Below are 12,113 nucleotides of genomic sequence, written 5' to 3'. Positions count from 1 at the left end.
ACTCCACCAACGTGTTTGTTGTTGTGAAAGATTTAAAAACGAGAACTTAGCATCATAGGCAGGGACATAAGGATTTAACCTTAGAGGGGTGGAGGCCAAAACTAAAATAATACTATTGAAACATTGAATTGAATTTACCACAAAAAAGATTTAGACAAATCAAGTCTTTTTTTTTAGTTCAAGTTCCCCATACAACGTGACGCGGTTCAATTTAACTGGTCGTAGATTTTTTTTTAAACTTAAATCATCTCTCCAACAAATGCAGCTCGTTATGTCCTTAATTTTTGTTTGGGTCAGATCACACATTTTTTTAATCCAGTAATTAAAACAATTTAAAAAGAGCGCGAGTTCTTTCAAGGGTTAGATTTATTTACTTAAACAGCTGGGGGCGGGGCTTGGACCATAAGGGAACCGTAGGCTTGTCCACTTTGGTTACGTCACTAACAACACACCGGTTTTATGACGTTGTGTGCCCAACATAGTTTTCAAACGTGGTAACACGTCGCACATCAACTGAGTGACAGTAACAAATGAACAGGTGTTAATTTAATCAACAAAGATTCTAGATCTAGGCCTAAACGATTTGACTACGCATGTTTATGGCAAATATTTTTTTCGTGTGTGTATGTGCGTGTTCGTGTATGTGGGAGGGACGGTGGTGTGCAAGTTAGACATAATGATTACAAAAAAACTCATAGTAATGAAAGAGGATCGTAACCCAAATAAAAATAAAGCTTCTAATGCTGAAGAATATTTAGCATGCTGAGTTGACTAATTCAATGAACAATAGTATGAGCTGAGTATGATAATTAACCAGTGAATATTAATTACTCAATGAAAATAATTAAAATATTTAGAGGCTAGTAACTAATTTAAGCCTAATTTCACGTGTTACAAATGCTTTTTAACGAGAACGCATTGTAAAATTTTGTTCTCTCACCCCCCCCCCCCCCCCCCGCAGCCTTAAATTTCAAGTGCCGGCCCCTCCTTCCCGAGAAACAAGTCTGAAAGAAACAATAGTTACAGTATGAATCTATGATGCAGTTCAAACTTTGTGTTTTAATAAGAAAACAACACAGATAAAAGATGACAAGAAATGTAATTTATTTCATCAAATACTATATCAAGACTTCCAAGTATTTAACTCAAAGTAGTATAGCCAGCCCGTTAAAGATATATAGGGCTTATTGGGTTGGAAATTATAAATTTGCCAAATGATTCACAAAAACCACCTTTAGTGAGCCCAAAAGTTACAAGTTGAAAGTGTGAGTAACAGTACAAATTACAAGTTGAAAGTGTGAGTAACTGTACAAATTACAAGTTGAATGTGTGAGTAACAGTACAAATTACAAGTTGAAAGTGTGAGTAACTGTACAAATTACGAGTTGAAAGTGTGATTAACTGTACAAATTACGAGTTGAAAGTGTGAGTAACTGTACAAATTACAAGTTGAAAGTGTGAGTAACTGTACAAATTACGAGTTGAAAGTGTGATTAACTGTACAAATTACGAGTTGAAAGTGTGAGTAACTGTACAAATTACGAGTTGAAAGTGTGAGTAACTGTACAAATTACGAGTTGAAAGTGTGAGTAACAGTACAAATTACAAGTTGAAAGTGTGAGTAACTGTACAAATTACAAGTTGAAAGTGTGAGTAACTGTACAAATTACAAGTTGAAAGTGTGAGTAACAGTACAAATTACAAGTTGAAAGTGTGAGTAACTGTACAAATTACAAGTTGAAAGTGTGAGTAACTGTACAAATTACGAGTTGAAAGTGTGAGTAACTGTACAAATTACAAGTTGAAAGTGTGAGTAACTGTACAAATTACGAGTTGAAAGTGTGAATTACTGTACAAATTACGAGTTGAAAGAGTGAGTAACAGTACAAATTACGAGTTGAAAGTGTGAGTAACTGTACAAATTACAAGTTGAAAGTGTGAGTAACAGTACAAATTACAAGTTGAAAGTGTGAGTAACTGTACAAATTACAAGTTGAAAGTGTGAGTAACAGTACAAATTACAAGTTGAAAGTGTGAGTAACTGTACAAATTACGAGTTGAAAGTGTGATTAACTGTACAAATTACAAGTTGAAAGTGTGAGTAACTGTACAAATTACGAGTTGAAAGTGTGATTAACTGTAAAAATTACGAGTTGAAAGTGTGAGTAACTGTACAAATTACGAGTTGAAAGTGTGAGTAACTGTACAAATTACAAGTTGAAAGTGTGAGTAACTGTAAACAGCACAACCTCGGCCAGCAGCTGTAGCACCTCGAACAGGCTGAGTAATGAGAGACCAATCCACAGACCTATGGTACCACCAACATCTGATAGGAGCTGGAACAGCTGCAAGTAGGGCAAGGTCAGCATTTAAGTAGGGCAAGGCTACCATAAAAATAGATCAATGTTAGCTTTAAAATAGGGGTCGGCGTGGTCGAGTCGGCAAAGCTCATGGTTCATAAATTCGAAAAAAGTCTCGAGTTCAAACCCTCTGGCAGATAAGGCTCGATCCCTCCCAACACTAAAAATTAAGAACGAAGAAGAAGAAGCATGAAAAAGGTCAAGGTTAATACAATTTATAAAATCAAATAGAAAATCAGTGGTCTTTACACAGTGATTAGTTTTTAATCGCAAAGGGAACCAACAAATTATGTCTTAAATACTGCACACTAAATTATATCGCTATTAATTGAAAGTAAAAATTGTGCCTAAAGAGAGCAGACTCCATAGACCCCTAAATAAGAATAAAACTGTTTTAAGAATTATTTGAGTGTAAACATTGGTATATTTTGTTTTCTTTTTGCACTACTTTATTAGAATTTCGATTTCTTTGTTCACTTGACTATAATTGTATTGCACCACCATTCTGCGCAGTGAGTTGAATAAACTAAAAACCCCTGAATAAATTACAATGCCTACCGGAAGAGTAGGCGTATAACCAAAATATTGTCGGTCTGGATTTACAAGCCACTCAAATTTTCAAACTGAAACTGTCAGGAATATCAAGGAAACGTGTCTGATATTTCTTCTGTAAACAAAAGTAACTTCCAAATAAAACAGATTTTTTTTAACCTCTCCATTTATGCCATTCACTACATGCATGTTTAAATGTTAAACTATTTAACAATGTAAAGCTTTATGCTTGAGAAAATTTAGAAAGTTTAAGTATACATAGGAAACGAAAATGACAACACCCACTTTTGCATTTTGATCTAAAATCGGGTATCTCCAGAAACTAAAGGATCGTACCATTGATTTGAATGGATGTCGCAAAGAGCTGTGTACTGGGCAATAATAACATATAATTCACTGTATGATTCAAATAGTATCGCAGGCGTTGCTGTATATTGTGTAACTGATCCACTTGGTATATTTTACAACAAAAATACAAAACATGAAAAGATAGGAAATTGTTAACATGCCTCATAATCTGGGACTTCAGAAATTGTTTCATAATTTAAATCATCATAATAAATAAGAAGTTTAATGAAGTTGTTTCTGAAAAATAAAAGAAGAAAAATTTGTAACTATCACTAAAGCAGACTTATACATAATCTTTGTTTTTGTTTATACCAAATTTTCAAGAGTCTTTTATATCAAGGTATACATCATCACAATTATTTGTTTGACCTTATCTGGAGTACAAAGAAACAACCACAATCCTCCTTCGTACTGGGCTATAGGCGATTCCTTCAAGCTCTCTCCATAACATTCCGAAAGCTAGTGCTTCACTTACAACTGATCAGTTCCATGTTTCTGTTAGCCTACCAACTTTACCCTTTCATTTAGTATTCCGATATAATACATGTCTGATGATGTTGTTTCAAGGTATACCTTGAGAGAACGCAAGATACAGGATTTTGTTACATTAAAACATGGAAAAATGTGCAAGTAAACGGCAGACGTACGTCATATTTGCTACATCGATACTTGCAACTGTCGAGCAGTAATCGGAGTCATAGCTGCCATCACAAAACACTTGTGCTAAATCATTCTGTGGAGAAAGAACGTTCAACCAATCTACAACTACGGTCGAATTAAAGACCTCATCTTTTTGGCGAATGTAATTTTTTTTATAAGAACACACTTTTAAAAGAAACAAGATGACGTAATGATGGAATAATTCTTACTATATCGTATTGGCTCGGCCATTGTAGAAATGCTAAGGACCTGCTGGTGACTGTCTCACTGGATCCAAAGTAGATTTGGAATATATATATATATATATATATATATATATATATATATATATATATATATATATATATATATATATATATATATATATATATATATACATATATATATATATACATATATATATATATATATATATATACATATATATATATATATATATATATATATATATATATATATATATATATATATATATATATGCTGTTTAATACTGTTATTCTTAGTGGTATATTCTTCGACTAAAATATTCACAAACATATTTTTTCAACAAGCAGTAAAAAAATGTCCACTGTTGGAAAGTGGGTATCATAAAGTAATTAGCAGATAAGCCCTATTTTTGACATGCATGCAAAACTAGTGTAAATAAGATGGAGAGAATGAAATCTATTTGAAGTTTACAGCCCACATACCTGCATGGGTTAGGACAGGTGCAAGACATTTCACTTTGGCTGAATGTTGATTTTGTTTGGGCGGCACAGATCAACTCTGCAATAAAAAAAAAATGCCCCAGCTACGGTTTCACAATTCCTACCTGTTGACTTTTTTCACATCAATAATGAAGACACACACTTAATATGTATCTTAGGTTTGTATTTTTAATACCTCAACGAACAGTCGCCTATTGATCGTTATATCACTTGAAATCTACCTATCTAAAACCTTTAAATCTGCGCAGGGCAATTATTTTAAATCTTCACTCCCTAAAATACAAAGTAGGACCAGTACTTAAAGCCATAAATATGTATCATTATATCAAGAAAAACAATCAGGTTAAAATAGGAGTCAAAGTTATTCATAACATGTTGAAACGTATATATTATTTATGTTAAATAATGTCCCCTCAAATATTACAATTAAGAACGAAAAAAAATTGCTATCATCATCTATTTTTACCCGTTCCAGTCTCGCATGGGTGAAGCCGTGACGCAACTTTCATGATAGAATTTTCCTGTGGGCTGGCACTATCGTAACATTTACACTTCTGGTGGATCTGTTCCTGTAGACACAACTTCTGGCAGATCTGGCATAGATGGGACATGTTAGTTTGGTGTGAAATATTAACAGGCAGATGGTACATGTTAGTTTGGTGTGAAATATTACCAGGCAGATGGTACACGTTAGTTTGGTGTGAAATATTACGTGATAGATGGTACATGTTAGTTTGGTGGGAAATATTACGTGATAGATGGTACATGTTAGTTTGGTGGGAAATATTACAGGGCAGATGGTACACGTTAGATGGTGTGACATATTACCAGGCAGATGGTACATGTTAGTTTGGTGGGAAATATTACAGGGCAGATGGTACACGTTAGATGGTGTGACATATTACCAGGCAGATGGTACATGTTTGTTTGGTGGGAAATATTACCAGGCAGATGGTACACGTTAGTTTGGTGTGAAATATCACCAGGCAGATGGTACACGTTAGATGGTGTGACATATTACCAGGCAGATGGTACACGTTAGTTTGGTGGGAAATATTACCAGGCAGATGGTACACGTTAGTTTGGTGTGAAATATCACCAGGCAGATGGTACACGTTAGATGGTGTGACATATTACCAGGCAGATGGTACATGTTAGTTTGGTGTGAAATATTACCAGGCAGATGGTACATGTTAGTTTGGTGTGAAATATTACCAGGCAGATGGTACATGTTTGTTTGGTGGGAAATATTACAGGGCAGATGGTACATGTTAGTTTGGTGTGAAATATTACCAGGCAGATGGTACACGTTAGTTTGGTGTGAAATATTACGTGATAGATGGTACATGTTAGTTTGGTGTGAAATATTACGTGATAGATGGTACATGTTAGTTTGGTGGGAAATATTACAGGGCAGATGGTACACGTTAGATGGTGTGACATATTACCAGGCAGATGGTACATGTTAGTTTGGTGGGAAATATTACAGGGCAGATGGTACACGTTAGATGGTGTGACATATTACCAGGCAGATGGTACATGTTAGTTTGGTGGGAAATATTACCAGGCAGATGGTACACGTTAGTTTGGTGTGAAATATCACCAGGCAGATGGTACACGTTAGATGGTGTGACATATTACCAGGCAGATGGTACATGTTAGTTTGGTGTGAAATATTAACAGGCAGATGGTACATGTTAGTTTGGTGTGAAATATTACCAGGCAGATGGTACATGTTAGATGGTGTGACATATTACCAGGCAGATGATACACGTTAGTTTGGTGTGAATAATCACCAGGCAGATGGTACACGTTAGATGGTGTGACATATTACCAGGCAGATGGTACATGTTAGTTTGGTGTGAAATATTACCAGGCAGATGGTACATGTTAGTTTGGTGTGAAATATTACCAGGCAGATGGTACACGTTAGTTTGGTGTGAAATATTACGTGATACATGGTACATGTTAGTTCGGTGTAAAATATTACGTGATAGATGGTACATGTTAGTTTGGTGGGAAATATTACGTGATAGATGGTACATGTTAGTTTGGTGTGAAATATTACGTGATAGATGGTACATGTTAGTTTGGTGGGAAATATTACCAGGCAGATGGTACACGTTAGATGGTGTGACATATTACCAGGCAGATGGTACATGTTAGTTTGGTGGGAAATATTACCTGGCAGATGGTACACGTTAGATGGTGTGACATATTACCAGGCAGACGGTACACGTTACTTTGGTGTGAAATATCACCAGGCAGATGGTACACGTTAGATGGTGTGACATATTACCAGGCAGATGGTACATGTTAGTTTGGTGTGAAATATTACCAGGCAGATGGTACATGTTAGTTTGGTGTGAAATATTACCAGGCAGATGGTACATGTTAGTTTGGTGTGAAATATTACCAGGCAGATGGTACATGTTAGTTTGGTGTGAAATATTACCAGGCAGATGGTACATGTTAGTTTGGTGTGAAATATTACAGGGCAGATGGTACACGTTAGATGGTGTGACATATTACCAGGCAGATGGTACACGTTAGATGGTGTGACATATAACCAGGCAGATGGTACACGTTAGTTTGGTGTGAAATATCACCAGGCAGATGGTACACGTTAGATGGTGTGACATATTACTAGGCAGATGGTACATGTTAGTTTGGTGGGAAATATTACCAGGCAGATGGTACATGTTAGTTTGGTGTGACATATTACCAGGCAGATGGTACATGTTTGTTTGGTGGGAAATATTACAGGGCAGATGGTACACGTTAGATGGTGTGACATATTACCAGGCAGATGGTACATGTTAGTTTGGTGGGAAATATTACAGGGCAGATGGTACACGTTAGATGGTGTGACATATTACCAGGCAGATGGTACATGTTAGTTTGGTGGGAAATATTACCTGGCAGATTGTACACGTTAGATGGTGTGACATATTACCAGGCAGATGGTACACGTTAGTTTGGTGTGAAATATCACCAGGCAGATGGTACATGTTAGTTTGGTGTGAAATATTACCAGGCAGATGGTACATGTTTGTTTGGTGGGAAATATTACAGGGCAGATGGTACACGTTAGATGGTTTGACATATTACCAGGCAGATGGTACATGTTAGTTTGGTGGGAAATATTACCTGGCAGATGGTACACGTTAGATGGTGTGACATATTACCAGGCAGATGGTACACGTTAGTTTGGTGTGAAATTTCACCAGGCAGATGGTACACGTTAGATGGTGTGACATATTACCAGGCAGATGGTACATGTTAGTTTGGTGTGAAATATTACCAGGCAGATGGTACACGTTAGTTTTGTGTGAAATATTACAAGGCAGATAATACATGACAAGCCTTTATGATACGTGTTGCATTTAATCATGATATTTTATAAACATGATTTCTTTCAAAAGTACGGTTTATTGTGCTTATTTTCTGTTTTCTGTCGCATTGTTATAGCAACCGATTTTACGGAAAAAGTTACGTTTAACTGCTGTAAAATTTGGTAATAAAAAAGATATAAGCCAAAGGTAAATCATTCAAATAATAAATTTGTTAAAGAACGGTAACTCACATTTTTTCTGTATGTGATGTTATACTTGTCCTTAAAACTGTCATCCTGCTGACATATCCCATATGGAGGACCAAGACGGTTAAAGACAACCTGTAGAAGTCGGTTTTCGTTTTAATTATTTTACTTATTTATGTACTTAATTATTTTAATTATTTATACAATGAATTAGTTTACTTATGTATATACTTAATTATACGATGGGTCTACGACAAATTCCGAAAGGCACTTGCCCGAATGCCAATAGTCAGGATGGACACTTGCTCGAATGCCAATAGTCAGGATGGACACTTGCCCGAATGAGACAAAGACATAAACGGACATTTAAACGGGGCAATCTGCATATTCGGGTAAGTGTTCATTTGGGTAAACGTCCGGCACTCCTATACAATACTAGTGTATGTGCTCGTTAGGACCTGTCATTTCGGGCAAGTTTTAAACGAGTGTTTGGGCTACGGCCTTCAAATTAATTTATACAAAGCACGATCCAAAAGTTGAAGTATAGCACGCTAAATTTCCAACGAAGTCTTTTTTAATGTAAAGATTTTTCTATAACTCAATAATGAATGGACAATGTTGTGAAAATATGTTTTTTTGGGAGCAGCTGAGCTAAACAAACGATAGAACAAATACTGCTTGACCATATAATTATGTCAATAAATGCGGAAATGTTTACGTAGCCAAATATAGATGTAAGATTTCACCTGTTTCAAGCCGATAAGTGTCTGAGTTCCAGCGCTAACAAAGATCCCCTCCCCGTCAATGTTAGGGACTGTCCCAGGTTCGTGGATGACCACAACAGCACCTTGACCGCTGGTCAGACGAGGCAGGTATTCAAAGTTCTCCAGGAACAATATCAGTTCCAGACCTGCAGGATATCAAGCAACGTTTTACAAAATAATCTGTTCAGACTTCAACCAAGGCCGAGAGTATTCACTTGTTTATTATAAATATCTTGAAATCTTACCTCCAGATATTCCGCTAGTTGTTGTGACAAATTTTGGAGTTGTGTATGGTGTAGCAGTTACCGTAGTTTGGTGATAGCACTTGGTCGTAGTGCCTGGACAACATTGATACATTGTTTCAACATATATATTTAAGACACAGTTCTATGCTTACTGTAGTCAGTCACATGAGTGACAATATAAGTCGTCGGTTCGTGAATGTTATATATTGTGTCAAAATAATTCTGCCAAAATATCTGTCACAGTATCTCAGTCACAAAACCTTAGTTACAACATAAACGTAGCAATATCTCATTTAAAGCTTATCAGTCATTATATATATATATATATATATATATATATATATATATATATATATATATATATATATATATGTAAAATATATTTTATATATATATATATATATATATATATATATATATATATATATATATATATTAGTTAAGATAACAAAATTTATATACCAAAAGATCTCATTCAAAATATCTCAGAAAAAAGAGTTAAAAGACGAAATATTCCAGAAACAATTTCTCAATACAAATGATTTCACAGATAAAATGTCTGAAAGACATATTATCAACGGAGAAAAATCTCAGCACAAAGTAGGTCACACTCTTATATCTTATATCTATTAAATTAGGAGCTTAGCCCGAAGGTTAAGAAGAAAAGGGGTAGATCTAAATTGTCACTGAGGATTTTATTAGAAGTATCGTTTGGTTTGTTGGGAGGGGGAGGGACGTTCATGCCTTATTCTTTAAAAAGTACTTTGTTAATGAAAACTAACTCTTCACGCCATGGAGCCAAGAAGAAGAAGAAAACAAAGACAAATATTACAAAAGATGTTTCCACGTAAATTATCTTTTTACTCACTCAATTTTGCATTGCTTTTGTGCAAATTTGCATTTTAGTAGCAGCGGTTTTTCCTGGTGACCTAGTTCTTTTTTAATTGAGCTGTTGAGTTAAAGAATAAAGTAAATCAACATAAATTAACAATTTGACACAAATTTTTAATTGGAAATCAGCCTAAATATAACCCTAACCTTCTAACTGCTAACCCTTAAAATAATCCTAACCCCTTAACCTTAACCCTAACCCTTAAATCCATAAATTCTAACGTAACATCTTGGACTGGTACATGAGATAAGAAGGTAAGACAACAAACAACGTTACGTATATCGTTACTAGCTGCATATTTCCTATGTTTTTATCCATAGATAACTTGCATAATCATACTATTACATCGCGATGCAACTTGAGATATAATTTTCACAACTGTTTGTGCCTTTTCAAAATATACGAATACGTAGCTTATAACCTTACTATTTATTTAAAAAAAAAACCGCGGTCAAAGCCCCGCAATGGACAAACCACCTACGGTCAAATTCCCAAAGATCAAAGCAGCTGTGGTCAAAGCACCGCGTACCGTTGGGTCTCATGTATGAAAACAGCTCTGAATCAAAATTACTTGAATGATTGAGTAGTGCTTATAATTAATTTGGTTATAACCCCCGCCCCCCCCCCCCCTTTTTTATTTAAATTATCGGTTATAGTAATCTTCAAATTAATGTTCATATTTTCAAGACTAATTTATGTACAATCAAATTGAAAATTAGATTCTTATGTTGTCGTCGGGCACAAATTAGTTTGAAAATAGCTGCGTCGGTTGTGGGTCAGAATTAAATACGAGTCTTGCCAAACAACGGACAGAAATTGTGCCCTAATAAAACTGAGCGATTTCCAAGAAACTGTTTCTGTTCAAAATTCAATCAATTCGATAGTGGGGAGCGTAATGCGGTTATATGACATTATTAATCAATGAAGATAAATATTGCTTTTACGTTAAAAAAATATTACTAACAAAATCGCTTCTGCTATCTAAAATAACTATTTTATACACTAGAACTCCACAAAAAAGTGTTGAATATTTTTCTTTACCACAAAAAAAATGACAAGTATTTAGATTTGAAACACTTTAACCTAAAACGAACAACAAAAATGTCAAGTATTTAGATTTGAAACACTTGAACCTAAAACGAACAACAAAAATGTCAAGTATTTAGGATTCAAACACTTGAACCTAAAACGAACAACAAAAATGTCAAGTATTTAGGATTGAAACACTTGAACCTAAATCGAACAACAAAAATGAACCTAAAACGATGAAAGACTTACTCTGCTTGAGCTCCGAAAGCATCAATAAAAACGTATTTAAAGAAGCTTATTAAACTGTCATCATTTTCTACTAGATCTATCTGTTTAAAGAAAAATATTCTTTGATCTAAACTGACAAACAATCATACATTTCTTAATGTACACTTAAGTTGTTACTACTTACCAAGTTATGAGTTTCTTATCATAAAAAAGAGAGTTATATATAGATAGCATTTGTTGTAGTGGTTAACCTTTCGAACCTGGCGGTCTGTTGAAGTAGAGTTCACCTGTTTATGTGATGTCGGTATAGGCAGTGAGGGTCTGGTCAGAACTTTACCTAACGTGAGTCTGGAACCCCTTATCGTAAGGTGGACTAAGGTACGTATTCTTGCCTTGGATCTGAACTCTAGACTGTGTTAGAAGTCCTGTACTCAACCATACGACCACCTCGATCCTTTTAGTTCTAGATACTATTGTATATTATTGTATATTATATACTAAGTTCGATTAACGACAGAAGTATTAGAAATCAAATCACAGGTTTTGCACAGTATTATAGCATACAACCCCGGATACTAAACAAGGGTGAATAGTTTCATTTATATATGTAAATATAATTATGTCCATGGAGTGCAGTCTATGTGGCATAGAAGAAATACGTTGTCATAATTAAATAAAGCTATGCGTCCGTTTCTGTTATACTGTGATGAAGAAAATTATATATATATATATATATATATATATATATATATATATATATATATATATATATATATAAACTAATTAA

General features: G+C 34.8%; 1 protein-coding gene across 1 annotated transcript; it reads right to left on the bottom strand.

Annotated features, from left to right (window-relative positions):
• Window positions 1–2,210: 2,210 nt before the first annotated feature.
• On the bottom strand, window positions 2,211–11,369 carry LOC131946697 (amiloride-sensitive sodium channel subunit gamma-2-like). Its single transcript, XM_059307609.1, has 6 exons — window positions 11,348–11,369; window positions 8,915–9,078; window positions 5,094–5,220; window positions 4,610–4,685; window positions 3,422–3,497; window positions 2,211–2,345 (listed from the first exon to the last, which is right to left on the bottom strand). Exons 1-6 carry the CDS (start codon window positions 11,367–11,369, stop codon window positions 2,211–2,213), a joined length of 600 nt encoding a protein of 199 aa, XP_059163592.1.
• Window positions 11,370–12,113: the final 744 nt, after the last annotated feature.

The sequence above is a fragment of the Physella acuta genome, unplaced genomic scaffold, assembly GCF_028476545.2.
Source record: "Physella acuta isolate Inbredline_101_S28 unplaced genomic scaffold, ASM2847654v3 ptg000567l, whole genome shotgun sequence".
Lineage (NCBI taxonomy): Eukaryota > Metazoa > Mollusca > Gastropoda > Physidae > Physella > Physella acuta.
This window is presented reverse-complemented; position numbering and strand designations above follow the sequence as displayed.